Below are 20,525 nucleotides of genomic sequence, written 5' to 3'. Positions count from 1 at the left end.
GCTCTTTGTCTTGCTCGACGTCCTCTCTCTCTGCAGGTCCAATTTGCGACCTTCTGGTCCCTCCTGGGCCCCAGCAGCGTCCAAAAACGCCAAACGCACAATTTGCGTGTAGCAAGGCTTGTTGGCGTCCTTCCGGCGGGAAAACACTTCTGCACGACTCTCCAAGGCGAGAGGGATCCGTCCACCAAAGGGGAAGTCTCTAGCCCTTTTTCGTTCCTGCAGAAACCTCAGCTTCTTCTGCCCAGTCGAAGCTTCTTTGCACCCGCAGCTGGCATTTCCTGGGCATCTGCCCATCTCCGACTTGCTTGTGACTTTTGGACTTGGTCCCCTTGTTTCACAGGTACCCTAGATTGGAAATCCACAGTTGTTGCATTGCTGGTTTGTGTCTTTCCTGCATTATTCCTCTAACACGACTATTTTGTCCTTAGGGGAACTTTAGTGCACTTTGCACTCACTTTTCAGGGTCTTGGGGAGGGTTATTTTTCTAACTCTCACTATTTTCTAATAGTCCCAGCGACCCTCTACAAGGTCACATAGGTTTGGGGTCCATTCGTGGTTCGCATTCCACTTTTGGAGTATATGGTTTGTGTTTCCCCTATCCCTATGTTTCCCCATTGCATCCTATTGTAACTATACATTGTTTGCACTGTTTTCTAAGACTATACTGCATATTTTTGCTATTGTGTATATATATCTTGTGTATATTTCCTATCCTCTCACTGAGGGTACACTCTAAGATACTTTGGCATATTGTCATAAAAATAAAGTACCTTTATTTTTAGTATAACTGTGTATTGTGTTTTCTTATGATATTGTGCATATGACACTAAGTGGTACTGTAGTAGCTTCACACGTCTCCTAGTTCAGCCTAAGCTGCTCTGCTAAGCTACCATTATCTATCAGCCTAAGCTGCTAGACACCCTATACACTAACAAGGGATAACTGGGCCTGGTGCAAGGTGCAAGTACCCCTTGGTACTCACTACAAGCCAGTCCAGCCTCCTACACGCGGACACTTCCTTCTGAAGCAGCTGATTGCACTTTTACAAATGGTCTCAAGCAATGCACCACCCTCTCTAAAGCTGCCCCACCGCTGGTAGTGGTATCAGGGGAGCCTTGGGTTTGCCTCCTCCCTTGCCACTGGCTTGGCAGGTCACACAGGAGCGATAAAAGTCCTTCACCTTCTCTGACATCTGCGACCAGTAGAAGTGGTTGACTAGCCTCTCTCAGGTCTCGGTCACCCCCAGATGCCCAGCCAAGGGGATATCATGGACAATGTTAAGGGGGAGCTCCCTGTACTGCTGAAGGACCACAAGCATGGCTCAGGAGTTAGCACAGCTGAGGGGGTCAGTGTGTAACCTGCCTCGCCAAATGGGAGACCAGGTCTTTCCACAGTAGAAGCTGTAACTGTAGCTGGTGGAGGCCGAAGGTCTCAGTGTGGACACCAACATATAATTACATTCAGTGCAACTCTATTTACCTTTATATTTCTTCATCTCCTTTTCAGGTTTCAGAGTTATCAGAAATTCTTTTTCCTTTGTTTTCTTCATCTCACTCTCTGGACCCTGAAACTTCACCTTCGTACACCTGAAGGACACACAATTAATTTCAGTGTTACAGAAGACTCGGAGGCTGCAGGATCTTGAAAGGAACTGCACAAACACCCTGTTATTGGAAATAGAATACTGTAATCAAAGGAGCCCCTGCAGGACAGCAAGTGGTGTGTATCACTGTACACACAGACACACACAGACACACACACACACACATACACACCCACACACACCCACACACACACACACAGACACACACACACAAAGACAGACACACACACATCAACAGACACACACACACAGACACTCACACACACACACACACACACACAGAAACGCACACAGACACACACAAACACAGATACACACACACACCAACAGACACATACACGTCAACAGATAGACACACACAGACACACACCCACACACACACAGACACACACACATCAACAGACACACACAGACACACACACACACACACCCACACACCCACACACACACACAGACATACACAGACACACACACAGACACACACAGACACACACACACAGACACACACCCACACAGACACACACACACATACAAACACACACACACAGATACACACACACACACACACATACACACACACAGACAGACACACACACACACACATTTACAGACACAGACACACACACAACAGACACACACACAGACACACACACGCACACACACACACACACACACACAGACAGACACACAAACACATCAATAGCCCCGGGGCGCATCCAAAAGTGTCACACATTATCCCTTCTAGCATTGCACACCCCTCTGCTCAGAACCTTGCAGGGATTAGCACATGATAAAACAAGCTTCAGGATCTCAGGGGAAACAGTGAAAAACCCAGCGACTAACACACAGGGCCACTCTCTCTCCACCTCCCTTTCTGTCTATTTATCTGATTACCTGTATAACTCTTTCTTCTTCTCTCACATCACTTAGTGCTCCTCGCTCTCTCTCTGGTCCTCTCTTTCAGAAAGCTCCAGATATCGCAAAGGTATCTGTGCACATTGATTGTTACTACAAAAACAAACACTCACACAGACTCTGTGTGCTGCGCTGTCGTGACTTTATTTCATCCTCCCACCTTCTGCCGCTTTCCTGCGACTCCAACAGCACAAACATAATTGTGCACAATTGCTGTTACTACCCTCACACTCTCTCTGTCTCAGAATCTCATAGCTCCTCTTTCCTTTACTGTAACTGAATATTACTTGTCACACACACACACAAACACACACTTTGTTTATTTTTTCTCTCTCTTTCATGTTAACTCTCTTGGTTTGTTTGTCTCGCTGACAGTTCTTGGGATCTCAAAAGCAGATGTGAATATTCACACACTATCTCTTTCATTCCCTCTCTCACTCCCTACATATGTCTCTTGATCTGCTACACACTCTTGTGATCTCCTGCGCTGTCAGGCTCACTCTCTCTCTTTTTGTCTCTCACTCTTGATTTCTTCCTCTCCTCCTGTAAAATGTCAGTATTGCTGAGTGTGACTATCTGTGAGATCCTGCACCCTGTCTGTGAAAGCCTTCTACATTGAATTACTACATCTTCTGCACCGTCGAATCATTGAGCTCCTCCACCTTGGGATCCTTGAAATCCTACACTGTGGAATCTTTAGAGTCATGGTCTTTGGAATCTCTGCATTTCTGCATCTTGGAATCTCTGGATCCCTGTGCACTGGAATCTCTAGATCCCTGTACCTTGGAATCTCTGGATCCCTGTACACTAGAATCTCTAAATCCCTGTATCTTGGAATCTCTGTATCCCAGTACACTGGAATTTCTAGATCCCTGTACCTTGGAATCTCTGGATCCCTGTACCTTGGCATTTCTGGATCCATATACCTTGGAATCTCTTGGACCCTGTACCTTGGATCTCTGGATCCCTGTACCTTGGAATGTCTGGATCCATGTACCTTGGAATCTCTGGATCCCTGTATCTTGGAATCTCTGGATCCCTGTACTTTGGGATCTCTGGATTGTAGGAAAGTACCATCTTGCCTGGCATGTTACCCCCATTTTTCACTGTATATATGTTGTTTTAGTTGTATGTGTCACTGGGACCCTGCCAGCCAGGGCCCCAGTGCTCATAAGTGTGCCTGAATGTGTTACCTGTGTTATGACTAACTGCCTCACTGAGGCTCTGCTATCCAGAACCTCAGTGGTTATGCTCTCTCATTTCTTTCCAAATTGTAACTAACAGGCTATTGACCAATTTCACCAATTTACAATTGGCATACTGGAACACCCTTATAATTCCCTAGTATATGGTACTGAGGTACCCAGGGTATTGGGGTTCCAGGAGATCCCTATGGGCTGCAGCATTTCTTTTGCCACCCATAGGGAGCTCTGACAATTCTTACACAGGCCTGCCACTGCAGCCTGAGTGAAATAACGTCCACGTTATTTCACAGCCATTTACCACTGCACTTAAGTAACTTATAAGTCACCTATATGTCTAACCTTTACCTGGTAAAGGTTAGGTGCAAAGTTACTTAGTGTGTGGGCACCCTGGCACTAGCCAAGGTGCCCCCACATTGTTCAGGGCAAATTCCCCAGACTTTGTGAGTGCGGGGACACCATTACACGCGTGCACTACACATAGGTCAATACCTATGTGTTGCTTCACAATGGTAACTCCGAATATGGCCATGTAACATGTCTATGATCATGGAATTGCCCCCTCTATGCCATCCTGGCATTGTTGGCACAATCTTATGATCCCACAGGTCTGTAGCTCAGACCTGGGTACTGCCAAACTTCCTTTCCCAGGGTTTCACTGCAGCTGCTGCTGCTTCCAACCCCTCAGACAGGTTTCTGCCCTCCTGGGGTCCAGCCAGGCTTGGTCCAGGATGGCAGAACAAAGGAATTCCTCAGAGAGAGGGTGTTACACCCTCTCCCTTTGGAAAAAGGTGTCAGGGCTGGGGAGGAGTAGCCTCCCACAGCCTCTGGAAATGCTTTCATGGGCACAGATGGTGCCCATTTCTGCATAAACCAGTCTACACCGGTTCAGGGACCCCTCAGCCCTGCTCTGGCGCGAAACTGGACAAAGGAAAGGGGAGTGACCACTCCCCTGACCTGCACCTCCCATGGGAGGTGCCCAGAGCTCCTCCAGTGTGCTCCAGACCTCTGCCATCTTGGAAACAGAGGTGCTGCTGGCACACTGGACTGCTCTGAGTGGCCAGGACCAGCAGGTGACATCAGAGACTCCTTCTGATAGGCTCCTTCAGGTGTTGCTAGCCTATCTCTCTCCTAAGTAGCCAAACCCTCTTTTCTGGCTATTTAGGGTCTCTGCTTTGGGGATTTCCTTATATAACGAATGCAAGAGCTCATCAGAGTTCCTCTGCATCTCTCTCTTCACCTTCTGCCAAGGAATCGACTGCTGACCGCGCTGGAAGCCTGCAAAACTGCAGCAAAGTAGCGAAGACGACTACTGCAACTCTGTAACGCTGATCCTGCCGCCTTCTCGACTGTTTTCCTGGTGGTGCATGCTGTGGGGGTAGTCTGCCTCCTCTCTGCACTAGAAGCCCTGAAGAAATCTCCTGTGGGTCGACGGAATCTTCCCCCTGCTACCGCAGGCACCAAAGAACTGCATTACTGGTACCCTGGGTCTCCTCTCAGCACAACGAGCGAGGTCCCTTGAATCCAGCATCTCTGTCCAAGTGACTCCTACAGTCCAGTGACTCTTCAGTCCAAGTTTGGTGGAGGTAAGTCCTTGCCTCCCCACGCCAGAATGCATTGCTGGGAACCACGACTTTTGCAGCTACGCCGGCCTCTGTGCACTTCCGGCGGAAATCCTTTGTGCACAGCCAAGCCTGGGTCCACGGCCCTCTAACCTGCATTGCAAGACCTCCTGAGTTGTCCTCCGGCGGCGTGGGACTCCTTTGTGCAACTTCGGGTGAGCACCGTTTCACTCCTCTTCATAGTGCCTGTTTTGGCACTTCTGCGGGTGCTGCCTGCTTCTGAGAGGACTCCTTGTCTTGCTGGGCACCCCTTCTGTCCCCTGACGCAATTGGCGACATCCTGGTCCCTCCTGGACTACAGCAGCATCCAAAAATCCTAACCGCACGACTTGCAGCTAGCAAGGCTTGTTGGCAGTCTTTCTTCAGGAAAACACTTCTGCACAACTTTCCACGGCGTGGGGGATCCATCCTCCAAAAGGGAAGTCTCTAGCCCTTGTCGTTCCTGCAGAATCCTCAGCTTCTACTGTCCAGTAGCAGCTTCTTTGCACCCACAGCTGGCATTTCCTGGGCATCTGCCCATCTCCGACTTGCTTGTGACTTTTGGACTTGGTCCCCTTGTTCCACAGGTACCCTCGACTGGAAATCCATCGTTGTTGCATTGCTGGTTTGTGTCTTTCCTGCAGAATTCCCCTATCACGACTTCTATGTTATGTCCTTTGGGGAACTTTAGTGCACTTTGCACTCACTTTTCAGGGTCTTGGGGAGGGTTATTTTTCTAACTCTCACTATTTTCTAATAGTCCCAGCGACCCTCTACAAGGTCACATAGGTTTGGGGTCCATTCATGGTTCGCATTCCACTTTTGGAGTATATGGTTTGTGTTGCCCCTATCCCTATGTTTCCCCATTGCATCCTATTGTAACTATACATTGTTTGCACTGTTTTCTAAGACTATACTGCATATTTTTGCTATTGTGTATATATATCTTGTGTATATTTCCTATCCTCTCACTGAGGGTACACTCTAAGATACTTTGGCATATTGTCATAAAAATAAAGTACCTTTATTTTTAGTATAACTGTGTATTGTGTTTTCTTATGATATTGTGCATATGACACTAAGTGGTACTGTAGTAGCTTCACACGTCTCCTAGTTCAGCCTAAGCTGCTCTGCTAAGCTACCATTATCTATCAGCCTAAGCTGCTAGACACCCTATACACTAATAAGGGATAACTGGGCCTGGTGCAAGGTGCAAGTACCCCTTGGTACTCACTACAAGCCAGTCCAGCCTCCTACACGCGGACACTTCCTTCTGAAGCAGCTGATTGCACTTTTACAAATGGTCTCAAGCAATGCACCACCCTCTCTAAAGCTGCCCCACCGCTGGTAGTGGTATCAGGGGAGCCTTGGGTTTGCCTCCTCCCTTGCCACAGGCTTGGCAGGTCACACAGGAGCGATAAAAGTCCTTCACCTTCTCTGACATCTGCGACCAGTAGAAGTGGTTGACTAGCCTCTCTCAGGTCTCGGTCACCCCCAGATGCCCAGCCAAGGGGATATCATGGACAATGTTAAGGGGGAGCTCCCTGTACTGCTGAAGGACCACAAGCATGGCTCAGGAGTTAGCACAGCTGAGGGGGTCAGTGTGTAACCTGCCTCGCCAAATGGGAGACCAGGTCTTTCCACAGTAGAAGCTGTAACTGTAGCTGGTGGAGGCCGAAGGTCTCAGTGTGGACACCAACATATAATTACATTCAGTGCAACTCTATTTACCTTTATATTTCTTCATCTCCTTTTCAGGTTTCAGAGTTATCAGAAATTCTTTTTCCTTTGTTTTCTTCATCTCACTCTCTGGACCCTGAAACTTCACCTTCTTACACCTGAAGGACACACACATCATTTCAGTGTTACAGAAGACTCGGAGGCTGCAGGATCTTGAAAGGAACTGCACAAACACCCTGTTATTGAAAATAGAATACTGTAATCAAAGGAGCCCCTGCAGGACAGCAAGTGGTGTGTATCACTGTACACACAGACACACACAGACACACACACACACACATACACACCCACACACACCCACACACACACACACAGACACACACACACAAAGACAGACACACACACATCAACAGACACACACACACAGACACTCACACACACACACACACACACACAGAAACACACACAGACACACACAAACACAGATACACACACACACACCAACAGACACATACACGTCAACAGATAGACACACACAGACACACACCCACACACACACAGACACACACACATCAACAGACACACACACACACAGACACACACACACACCCACACACCCACACACACACACAGACATACACAGACACACACACAGACACACACAGACACACACACACAGACACACACCCACACAGACACACACACACATACAGACAAACACACACACACATTTACAGACACACACACACACACAACAGACACACACACAGACACACACACGCACACACACACACACACACACAGACACACAAACACATCAATAGCCCCGGGGCGCATCCAAAAGTGTCACACATTATCCCTTCTAGCATTGCACACCCCTCTGCTCAGAACCTTGCAGGGATTAGCACATGATAAAACAAGCTTCAGGATCTCAGGGGAAACAGTGAAAAACCCAGCGACTAACACACACGGCCACTCTCTCTCCACCTCCCTTTCTGTCTATTTATCTGATTACCTGTATAACTCTTTCTTCTTCTCTCACATCACTTAGTGCTCCTCGCTCTCTCTCTGGTCCTCTCTTTCAGAAAGCTCCAGATATCGCAAAGGTATCTGTGCACATTGATTGTTACTACAAAAACAAACACTCACACAGCCTCTGTGTGCTGCGCTGTCGTGACTTTATTTCATCCTCCCACCTTCTGCCGCTTTCCTGCGACTCCAACAGCACAAACATAATTGTGCACAATTGCTGTTACTACCCTCACACTCTCTCTGTCTCAGAATCTCATAGCTCCTCTTTCCTTTACTGTAACTGAATATTACTTGTCACACACACACACAAACACACACTTTGTTTATTTTTTCTCTCTCTTTCATGTTAACTCTCTTGGTTTGTTTGTCTCGCTGACAGTTCTTGGGATCTCAAAAGCAGATGTGAATATTCACACACTATCTCTTTCATTCCCTCTCTCACTCCCTACATATGTCTCTTGATCTGCTACACACTCTTGTGATCTCCTGCGCTGTCAGGCTCACTCTCTCTCTTTTTGTCTCTCACTCTTGATTTCTTCCTCTCCTCCTGTAAAATGTCAGTATTGCTGAGTGTGACTATCTGTGAGATCCTGCACCCTGTCTGTGAAAGCCTTCTACATTGAATTACTACATCTTCTGCACCGTCGAATCATTGAGCTCCTCCACCTTGGGATCCTTGAAATCCTACACTGTGGAATCTTTAGAGTCATGGTCTTTGGAATCTCTGCATTTCTGCATCTTGGAATCTCTGGATCCCTGTGCACTGGAATCTCTAGATCCCTGTACCTTGGAATCTCTGGATCCCTGTACACTAGAATCTCTAAATCCCTGTATCTTGGAATCTCTGTATCCCAGTACACTGGAATTTCTAGATCCCTGTACCTTGGAATCTCTGGATCCCTGTACCTTGGCATTTCTGGATCCATATACCTTGGAATCTCTTGGACCCTGTACCTTGGATCTCTGGATCCCTGTACCTTGGAATGTCTGGATCCATGTACCTTGGAATCTCTGGATCCCTGTATCTTGGAATCTCTGGATCCCTGTACTTTGGGATCTCTGGATTGTAGGAAAGTACCATCTTGCCTGGCATGTTACCCCCATTTTTCACTGTATATATGTTGTTTTAGTTGTATGTGTCACTGGGACCCTGCCAGCCAGGGCCCCAGTGCTCATAAGTGTGCCTGAATGTGTTACCTGTGTTATGACTAACTGCCTCACTGAGGCTCTGCTATCCAGAACCTCAGTGGTTATGCTCTCTCATTTCTTTCCAAATTGTAACTAACAGGCTATTGACCAATTTCACCAATTTACATTGGCATACTGGAACACCCTTATAATTCCCTAGTATATGGTACTGAGGTACCCAGGGTATTGGGGTTCCAGGAGATCCCTATGGGCTGCAGCATTTCTTTTGCCACCCATAGGGAGCTCTGACAATTCTTACACAGGCCTGCCACTGCAGCCTGAGTGAAATAACGTCCACGTTATTTCACAGCCATTTACCACTGCACTTAAGTAACTTATAAGTCACCTATATGTCTAACCTTTACCTGGTAAAGGTTAGGTGCAAAGTTACTTAGTGTGTGGGCACCCTGGCACTAGCCAAGGTGCCCCCACATTGTTCAGGGCAAATTCCCCAGACTTTGTGAGTGCGGGGACACCATTACACGCGTGCACTACACATAGGTCAATACCTATGTGTAGCTTCACAATGGTAACTCCGAATATGGCCATGTAACATGTCTATGATCATGGAATTGCCCCCTCTATGCCATCCTGGCATTGTTGGCACAATCTTATGATCCCACAGGTCTGTAGCTCAGACCTGGGTACTGCCAAACTTCCTTTCCCAGGGTTTCACTGCAGCTGCTGCTGCTTCCAACCCCTCAGACAGGTTTCTGCCCTCCTGGGGTCCAGCCAGGCTTGGTCCAGGATGGCAGAACAAAGGAATTCCTCAGAGAGAGGGTGTTACACCCTCTCCCTTTGGAAAAAGGTGTCAGGGCTGGGGAGGAGTAGCCTCCCACAGCCTCTGGAAATGCTTTCATGGGCACAGATGGTGCCCATTTCTGCATAAGCCAGTCTACACCGGTTCAGGGACCCCTCAGCCCTGCTCTGGCGCGAAATTGGACAAAGGAAAGGGGAGTGACCACTCCCCTGACCTGCACCTCCCATGGGAGGTGCCCAGAGCTCCTCCAGTGTGCTCCAGACCTCTGCCATCTTGGAAACAGAGGTGCTGCTGGCACACTGGACTGCTCTGAGTGGCCAGGACCAGCAGGTGACATCAGAGACTCCTTCTGATAGGCTCCTTCAGGTGTTGCTAGCCTATCTCTCTCCTAAGTAGCCAAACCCTCTTTTCTGGCTATTTAGGGTCTCTGCTTTGGGGATTTCCTTATATAACGAATGCAAGAGCTCATCAGAGTTCCTCTGCATCTCTCTCTTCACCTTCTGCCAAGGAATCGACTGCTGACCGCGCTGGAAGCCTGCAAAACTGCAGCAAAGTAGCGAAGACGACTACTGCAACTCTGTAACGCTGATCCTGCCGCCTTCTCGACTGTTTTCCTGGTGGTGCATGCTGTGGGGGTAGTCTGCCTCCTCTCTGCACTAGAAGCCCTGAAGAAATCTCCTGTGGGTCGACGGAATCTTCCCCCTGCTACCGCAGGCACCAAAGAACTGCATTACTGGTACCCTGGGTCTCCTCTCAGCACAACGAGCGAGGTCCCTTGAATCCAGCATCTCTGTCCAAGTGACTCCTACAGTCCAGTGACTCTTCAGTCCAAGTTTGGTGGAGGTAAGTCCTTGCCTCCCCACGCCAGAATGCATTGCTGGGAACCACGACTTTTGCAGCTACGCCGGCCTCTGTGCACTTCCGGCGGAAATCCTTTGTGCACAGCCAAGCCTGGGTCCACGGCCCTCTAACCTGCATTGCAAGACCTCCTGAGTTGTCCTCCGGCGGCGTGGGACTCCTTTGTGCAACTTCGGGTGAGCACCGTTTCACTCCTCTTCATAGTGCCTGTTCTGGCACTTCTGCGGGTGCTGCCTGCTTCTGAGAGGACTCCTTGTCTTGCTGGGCACCCCTTCTGTCCCCTGACGCAATTGGCGACATCCTGGTCCCTCCTGGACTACAGCAGCATCCAAAAATCCTAACCGCACGACTTGCAGCTAGCAAGGCTTGTTGGCAGTCTTTCTTCAGGAAAACACTTCTGCACAACTTTCCACGGCGTGGGGGATCCATCCTCCAAAAGAGAAGTCTCTAGCCCTTGTCGTTCCTGCAGAATCCTCAGCTTCTACTGTCCAGTAGCAGCTTCTTTGCACCCACAGCTGGCATTTCCTGGGCATCTGCCCATCTCCGACTTGCTTGTGACTTTTGGACTTGGTCCCCTTGTTCCACAGGTACCCTCGACTGGAAATCCATCGTTGTTGCATTGCTGGTTTGTGTCTTTCCTGCAGAATTCCCCTATCACGACTTCTATGTTATGTCCTTTGGGGAACTTTAGTGCACTTTGCACTCACTTTTCAGGGTCTTGGGGTGGGCTATTTTCCTAACCCTAACTGTTTTCTTACAGTCCCAGCGACCCTCTACAAGGTCACATAGGTTTGGGGTCCATTCGTGGTTCGCATTCCACTTTTGGAGTATATGGTTTGTGTTGCCCTTATCCCTATGTGTCCCCATTGCATCCTATTGTAACTACACATTGTTTGCACTGTTTTCTAATACTATACTGCATATTTTTGGTATTGTGTACATATATCTTGTGTATATTTGCTATCCTCATACTGAGGGTACTCACTGAGATACTTTTGGCATATTGTCATAAAAATAAAGTACCTTTATTTTTAGTATATCTGTGTATTGTGTTTTCTTATGATATTGTGCATATGACACTTGTGGTACTGTAGGAGCTTTACTCGTCTCCTAGTTCAGCCTAAACTGCTCTGCTAAGCTACCATTATCTATCAGCCTAAGCTGCTAGACACCCTATACACTAATAAGGGATACCTGGGCCTTGTGCAAGGTGTAAGTACCCCTTGGTACTCACTACAAGCCAGTCCAGCCTCCTACATGGATCCCTGTACCTTGCAATCTCTGGATCCCTGTACCTTGGAATCTCTGGATCCCTGTATCTTGTAATAACTGAAGGCCTGTTCCTTGAAATCTCTAAACAGCTAAATATTGGACTCACTTAACTCCTACATTGTAGGTTCAAATCATTTTTATTGGGATGTAACATTATACAACAATCGCATTGTATGACCCGCCCGGAATGGGGCTGCATAGTGATAATAATTATGTAGCTGTATTAAAAGTAATAACATAGAACGGGATTAAAGGTAAACAAAGCATCCCCCCTTTCCGCCCTCCCTCCCCCCGGGAGCACATTTACCCATTAATACAGCAACAATGATAGAAAACATTAGTGGTTAAACCCCTACCTGGCCCTGTTCACTGTATCATAGCTGGTGTGTCGTGAAGCCTCAGGAGCCGGAGACATCTGGGGCATGCCAATTCCCTAAACTCTGTAGAAAGGAGCGTCAGAAATGGGGCCCATAACTCTCGGAAAGAGTCTGCTTGGCTCGTCAATGTCAGAGTAATATTCTCCATCCTAAAATGTGCCACAGTCAGTGTAACCATCCCAGGTGCGTGGGAAGAGTATCAGTACCCCAGTGAGAGAGTATGTTTTGAGTGGCCAAATCCAATGCCAACCCTACTCGGGGAGTGCATGTTCGGATTTCAGAGTGTCAAAAGGTATCATGCCCTCTACATCAAATAGATGGCCAACAGTCCGACACTCCGGTTGCAACCACTTGCTGTAGGCCAAGGTGTTCATACCAGGGGTAAAGGACGGATTGCCAGCAATTGGCGTCAAGAGCGAGGGAAATGTAGTAGAGTTTTTCCCTGTTGCTACCCGGTCCCACCTTCTCATAAGTGAGTGTGTGATTGGGGAAGAACATAAACCCCAGGGATGTTGTGGGTGGGATAGGAAGGAGATCTTCCACAGGGATGTGCCTGCGAGTGCCCTATACATAAACAGCCACCTCTTTTTGGACTCGTCTCTTGACCACTAAATAGTAGAGCTGGGTGGCTTGAAAATAGTGCAGTAGGTTTGTCACCCCCAGCCCACCTTGTGCTGGCGATTGATAGCATAGGGAGCGGCTCACACAAGGCCACCTCCCTGTTCAAATGAAATGGTAAAAATCTTTCTGTAAAGATGAAAGCGTTCCTGGGAGAGGCTCGACCGGTAGGGTTTGAAAAAGGTATAAGATTCGCAGAAGGATCGTCATTTTAAGGGCAGCAATGCAGCCCAGCCATGAAATCAGGTATGATTGCCATTTGGCCAAGCAGCGTTGTTCTTGCTGTATCAATAAGCGGTAGTTAATAAGGGTAGTGTCGGAGATGATCGTAACAAGCTTGAGCCCTAGATAAGGGATACTCTGTCTATGCCAACATATTGGAAACTGCCTTTCCAGACATTGCTGGTCCGCAAGAGGGACCGCGATATTAAGGGCTTGGGATTTCTGAACATTTACGCGGAAGCCGGAGATCTTCCAGAACTCCTCTATCTCCTGCAGAAGAGCCGGAACAGCCCCCTTGGGATTATCTAAGAAGACTAAAACATCATCTACGTATAAAGCCAGGGTGTGCACTTCGCCTTCAAATGTCACACCCGTTCTATTTGGATTCAATAGTACACTCCGTGCAAACCGCTCCAATAGTAGGGGTGACAAAGGGCACCCCTGTCTGGTGCCTCTGCGTAGGGGAAATGATTGGGAGGAATGTCAGTTCACCTACACTGTCGCCCATGGTTTGCTATAGGTGCTATGGATCCATGTGAGAAACGGAGGGCCGAAACCAAAGTGGGTTAATGTTGCCGTCAGGTAACTCTGATGAAGGACTTCTCCACGTCCAGTGTTAAAAGCATAATGTCCCTACGAGCCCGATCTGCCTTATCTATTAAGTCAAGAATGTGTTTTGTGTGTCCCCACATTGGGGGTGCATCACAAATCCATTTTGGTCTGGGTCATTCAGACCCCGTAGAAGCGGATAGCTAGAATACTGGTTAGCAGCTTCATATCCGTATTAAGTAGTGATTTGGTTGGTAGGACCCGCATGATTGAGTGTCCTTCCCGGGCTTAGGAAGAACCACAATGAACGCCTCCAGCTTTGAGGGCGAAATGGAATCAGGGCCTGTTATGGCATTAAATAGGCATGTCAAGATGGGAGCCCATTGGAAGCCGAAAGTTTTAAAAAATACAGAAGGGAACCTATCCGGTTCCGGGGATTTATGAATCTTGGTTTTAGCTATCACCGCAATTCAATTCTTCTGTTTTAAATGGGCCCTCCAGCTGTGCCACCTGATCCGGTGTCAGCCGAGCAGTGGGAGCATCCTTGAGATAGGTCCCGGAACCATCCTCCACGCGGTGTTAGCGGTGTACATGGTTTCATAGAATTGACAGAAGGTGGAAGCTATGGGACTGTCACCTCTAATCATGTGCCCCTCAGATGATTGGAAAGACTTCATTCCCCTGGACTCGTAGGGCGCGGAGGTGGTTAGCCAGCAACCAGCACTTACGGTTGCCTCCCACATAGAAGGAATGGTGCATCCGCAGGAGCGCATATTCCGCTCTGCCTTGGTCTAGGCCTGCCAATTGTTTACGAGCCGCCTCCAATCGCCTCCAGATCCTTGGCACCCCAGTACGCTTATGGATGTGTTCTAGATCTAGCACCCGTTTGGTCATCGTTTCCCTTTTCTCTTTCATAATCTTGTTATCTGTAGCTGTAATTGCTATAAGCAGTCCTCTAATGACCGCCTTTAGACCCTCCCACAGAAGGAAAACAGAGTAGCCTAGAATATCGTTGAGTGCCGAATATCTGGAAATAGCTTGTTCTAGTTGTCTAACGAATGCCAGGCAGTGGAAAAGAGCTTCGTTCAGTCGCCAAGGGTGAACCTGTCTTTGGAGAGGAGGTAGCCTCAGGGTCAAAGACACTGCTGAGTGGTCCGACAAGCAACGGGGTTGTATATCAGTGGTTGGCAGTAAGGATTGTATACCTGTAGTTCCTAAAAAATAGCCTAGTCTAACGTATGTTTTATGGGCGTGTGAGTAGAAGGTGTAATCTCTAGACTACAGATAGAACTCTCTCCACAGATCTCGGAGTCTCAACTCCCCCAACCACCTAACCCCTTCTGCTGATAGCGTTCCCGCTCACCCTGTGTGTGGTGCCAATCTGTCCATCTCATTGTGGAAGACTAGGTTCAGATCTCCCAGTAAAAGCAATTTGTCTGGAATGGCGGTCACCTCTGACAGTTCATTGGATAAATCGTTCTTGACCCTCATTTGTTGCATAAATGGACCCCACCAGAAAAGTGTAATTAGCAAGGTGTATCCTGTAAGCCAGAAACCTCCCCTTGACCTCCAGAACCTTATATTCCACCTTACCCTGTGTGGAGCGAGAAACTAATATGGCTACCCCGGATGTCTTTTTAACTGCTGAAGAGAAATACTGGTGAGGGAAGGCTCTGGATCATAATCTATGGCAGTCTCCGGCTAAAAGATGAGTCTCCTGTATAAGGCATATGTCAGTCTCTACGTGTGAGAGGACGCCATATGTTTGACCGGATTGTTAAAACCCCTAACATTAAGGGTCAATACAGTTAACTTATCGTGAAGAGCGGTAGATCCTTCTGATATAGTAGTATAGCCCCGGGAGAGTGATAGGAAGTCCCACCGCCTGTCCTCCTATGATCGTGTCCCTCTTAGGTTGCTGGCTGTTTACCTGCTACTGTGAATGTGCTCCCTCCCCTCTCAGAACAAAAAATCCACAAACATAGATCAACACCTCTGGACAACCTCAGAATAGTCTCTGTGGGAAATCCTATAAATTAAGTTTTAATCCCACCTGAGTCTACCATCTCCTTCCATTGGTCCCTCCATCCCCCACCCATTTCCTCTCTGTATCTGGCCCTTAAATAGCCAGGAGTGTGTTGTGGTCCAAGGATCTTCATCCCTCCGCTTCCCCTGATAGGGACTCCACCACCGCCCTCCTCTCATAGTCTCTGGATTGAGTTGGAGTGCGCCCAGCGATGTCCTCTGGCTACGCCGTTTCTGGCGTCTCAGGGTCCTCCTTTGTTGTCAACTGAATCGCCTCATGGGGGAACTCCAATCGCAGGGCCGTGCAAGCTGCCTCCAGTGAGTGATGCTGGTGCACGGTTCCCTCCAAACAGAAGATAAGCCGAAATGGAGGAGACCGTCGCCAGCTCTGATACCTAGCACCGGACCTCTCTTAGATCCTGGGAGAGATCTCATTTCATCACCTGCAGGTCCTCCTTAAGACACTAGAAAAGGGCCTAAAAGAACGAGTGCATTACCTGTTCCTCTCATCCTTTGCCCTCTGGGGTGCGATCGCACTCGAGAGGGGAGGACCCCCCGTTGTTTACATAGGTTTGGAGAATATCTCCTTCAGGGTGCGTTCCTTCTTAGCACGGGCTGCTGTCATGCTGAACTAGGTGATAAGCCGTACCCAGACACCATCGCTATGAATCCCGATGGCGGGGTGTCACAACGGAATCCATGCTCTATGTTGGAGGGTATCTCACAGGCTCTTGTGCCGTCTCATACATCCCACTCCTGTTGTTCTAACGGGTGTCAAGTACAGGGGGCCCACAAGGCGGGTAGCTCACTGGTATAGCCCGCCAGGCCTGCTGGTTCCAAGTAGGGGCCCGCGCCCCAGAGAAGGTCCTTTGTGCACTTCCCTAGTGAGGTGATGTCCCGGGGGAAATCTCCTGGACCCCTAAAGTAGACAGGCCCCCCTGTGGTGGCCAAAGAAGTGACCCGCATTGTGCCCCCGCTCCCTTGCAATCCTCCGGCTCTAGGCCGCTGCACTCTCCTCATCTTTCCACTGATGGTGGCGTCTTGGGGGTGGTTCTGTCCTTCTTCTTCTGCAGAAGCAGGGGGTGATCTCTCTGCAGGCTATGGTGTTGGCCCCACCTTAGCCTGGGCCCCGCCATCACCCCTCGGGCGCGCTGATGTCCTGGTGTGGATGAGGCCTCCCCAGCAGACCGCAGATGTGAGCCGCCGCGGACTTTGTGCCAGGCTGGGCCTCCACGCTGGGCCCAGCTGCATGCGCTGTCCCGGGAAGTGATCAGGCTTTGCCCCGGGTTCGATGTCCCCCACTTCACCTCTGCGGCCATGGGTATAATCAGGCCTCTTTCACCTCTCCCCAGGCCTGCCCGGCCGGAGAATGCGGGCTGCACCGTGACTGCCTCGACGAGCAGCGCCCGGCCCACATGGTATCAGCTGTATTATGCTGTGCCGGTGGGTTCTCGGGGGTCTACATCACTGGATTCTCCCCAGGACCGCCTTGGAATGGGTGGCAGGCACAGAGAGACTAAACCATGCGTCCTATCTGTCTGCCATCTTGACTCCCAAGTCTGTCATTTTAGAGTCTCTGGAGGCTTTGAACTACAGGACCATGGACTCTCTTGGCTCCTGCACCATGGAGACTCTAATGTCCTGCACCCTGAGGTCCTGCATCTTGAAGACATTTAGGTCCTGCACCTTGGGGACGCTGAGGTCCTGCACCTTGGGAACGTTGAGGTCCTGCACCTTGGAGACCCTGAAGTCCTGCACCTTGGAATATCTGAGGTCCAGCACCTTGGGACACTGAAGTCCTGCACCTTGGAATGTCTGAGGTCCAGCACCTTGGGGACTCTGAAGTCCTGCAACTTGGAGTCCGTGAGGTGCTGCGACTTAGAGTCTCTAAGGTCCTCCACTTTTGACCCTGCTGCAAATTCGGTTTGTGGACATCTCACTTCAAGGCTATGACTTTTGGTTTGACTACTTCTAAATGGCTACTTCTAACACCTTCCCAAGAAGAATCCTTGACTTTTCTTCTATTTGTTGGTTTTGTGAACTGCTCCCAGGTGCCTGTCTCTCAAGTGTCAGAGGATTAGCCCCTCCGTTAGGACCCAGACTGCTTTCAGATTACTGTAAACCACATGCGCATGATATTCACTCCAGTGCATCTTAAAAGTGAAATGGTTCCTGACTGTGTCTCTTTCACTCATCTCTTCTGCACCTCTCTCTGCATTTCTCCCTCCCTTCTCGTTCCCTTCCTGTTCAACTGCATTGTCTGTTCTTCTACATCGCTTTCTCTTTTCACCTTCTTTCTTTCTGAATATTATAGTCTCCCTCCCCCCCATCTCATTATTCTGATGCCAGAAGTGAGAGTTCTGGACACTTTCAAAGGTTTGAAGATTGACAGGAGGCTGACCCCTGAGGATGCTGTGGACTGAAGGGAAGTCGTGAGGGATGAAGAAAGATTTCTTACCACCAAAAACAGATCTGAGGAACAGAGTTGGGTTTATGAACACTGGGGGAGCCCTTTGAGGACTGGAGCGATATCACAAAAGAATGAGCAAAAATAAAAGTAGGCACAAATTGAAAAAGTATTCAGAGGAATTAACATCCACATTAAAGGAACTAAGGGCCAGATGTACGAAGCACTTTGCACATCGCAAACAGCAAATTTCACTGCTTGCGATGTGCAAAATGCATTTTGCAATGCACAAATGCCGTTTTGCGATTCTGTAACCTGGTTACCGAAGCGCAAAATGGGTTTGGGAGTCGCAATTAGGAAGGGGTGTTCCCTTCCTAATTGCGAGTCGCAGTGCAATGCAGGATTGCTTTGTGACCGCGAACGCGGTCGCAAACCAATCGCAGTTTGCACCCTTTTGTAATGGGTGGTAACCCGTTCGCAAAAAGGAAGGGGTCCCCATGGGACCCCTTCCCCGTTGTGAATGGCATTGCAAAAAAAAATTCAGAGCAGGCAGTGGTCATACAGACCACTGCCTGCTCTGCAAAAATGAAACAAAAACGTTTCATTTTTTGTTTTTGTAATGCATCTCGTTTTCATTTAAGGAAAACAGGTTGCATTACAAAAAAAAACTGCTGTCTCCAGCAGGCCACCATCCCTGTGAGTGCTGCGATTCACAATGGGGTCGCAAATTGCAACCTACCTCATGAATATTCATGAGGTAGGTCTTTGCGACCCCCTTGCGAGTCGCAAATAGTGTCAAGGACACTATCCTACATACGGTTTTGCAAGTCACAAAAGCGAGTCGCTCTGACTTGCAATTTGCGACTCGCAAATCAAAACCTACGTACATATAGCCCTAAATCTGACAATCAGTGGAAGAGTGCAGAAACTATAGAGTTGTAGTTATTTAGAATGGCCATTAGACTTATTTAGACCTGTATTTTGGACAATTACATGACATTGTGACTCAAGACAGGTATGAGCCCCTTTCAGTGCACAGTGTTCCAGTACACGTAGGACATCTTAATTGAACAGTGATTTTCACTTGAGCAGAGCAGTATCTTCAGATGCCATTCCTTCATGTACATCTTTTTGACACTGAATGCACATTTCATGTTGTCTTTTGTTTTTAACAAGCGCTCCACGTCACACATTTCTCATTTTTAAGAACTTTTCTTTTTTTATTCTCTCACTGAGGACTGACGTGCGGTGCATTACCCATGTGTTAGGCAAGGATATCACTATAAAAGTGGAAGTGTGCTTTACATTTTAATAGCTGCTCTGAAGCCTTTCCCTTGGGAAAGCTCTTGGATTAATCACAAGTGGGTGAAAAGTGTTTCTGCAGAGCCTTCTGAAGATGAAGCATCTGTGTGGAATGTACTGTTCTGCATAAACCTCTGAATGTGGAATACTATGCCTGAATCACAATTGTATTGTAATATTGTAACTCAGCAACTGCATACTTTTGTCTCAGTTTGAACAACTGAAGTACCCGTCTCTCTACTCTACCCATCTTTAGAAGATTGGGATGTTGGGAGCTCCCTTGAAGACAATAGAATAGCTCCGGACTCATAATGGCTGGAATAAGCCGAAGCTCCAACATTCCAATGCTTGTCTTCATGTTTCTCCTTTTTTACCACTATGGGCAGAATGTTTTAAGGGACTTATAGCCCTTCTTCCTTGGGCTATACCGGTTATTAAAGGCCCTCCCCTTTGTTCTAGACCCTCACCTGTGGCTCGGTCCTATACCTCGGGTACAGGACCTTTAACAACTGGTACAGCCCTCTGCAGCGGGCTATAAGGCTATACTATCTCAGAATTATTTGCTTTCATATAGCTGATTATTTCCAAGTAAAGCTTCGAAAATTACACCCACTTTCAGTTTTAGTAGTAACTTAATTCTTAGTAATATGGCCACTCACAGTCAGATAGGCACAAGCAATACCTTAAACTAGGGTATAAAACTAGGGTTGTAGCCCTTTAGCGCCCTACACAGGCTCCTTAATAAAAGATGAGACAGGTTTGTGAGATGATGTGGTTTTTAGACAGTTCCTATGATGTTTCAAAGCACTAGAGGGACATTTGAGGATTGGCAGTGGGGTCAGAGGGTATTGAAGGAGGTTTTGAGTATGCTGTGATTGTGGAAAACATGAGGTAGTTTCTGTGGACAAAAGTGA

General features: G+C 48.2%; 1 protein-coding gene across 1 annotated transcript in view; it reads right to left on the bottom strand.

The window, feature by feature from the left end:
- Positions 1 to 7,044: 7,044 nt before the first annotated feature.
- LOC138278981 (E3 ubiquitin-protein ligase TRIM11-like) overlaps positions 7,045 to 20,525 on the bottom strand; it is a 121,031-nt gene continuing 107,550 nt past the window's right edge. Inside the window, exon 5 of the mRNA XM_069219364.1 lies at positions 7,045 to 7,159. Coding sequence (XP_069075465.1) covers positions 7,045 to 7,159 — 115 coding nt within the window. The remainder of the gene's footprint in view (positions 7,160 to 20,525) is intronic.

The sequence above is a fragment of the Pleurodeles waltl genome, chromosome 2_2, assembly GCF_031143425.1.
Source record: "Pleurodeles waltl isolate 20211129_DDA chromosome 2_2, aPleWal1.hap1.20221129, whole genome shotgun sequence".
Taxonomy (NCBI): Eukaryota; Metazoa; Chordata; class Amphibia; order Caudata; family Salamandridae; genus Pleurodeles; species Pleurodeles waltl.
The sequence above is the reverse complement of the archived record's forward strand: the minus strand, read 5'-3'. Positions and strand labels throughout refer to the sequence as shown.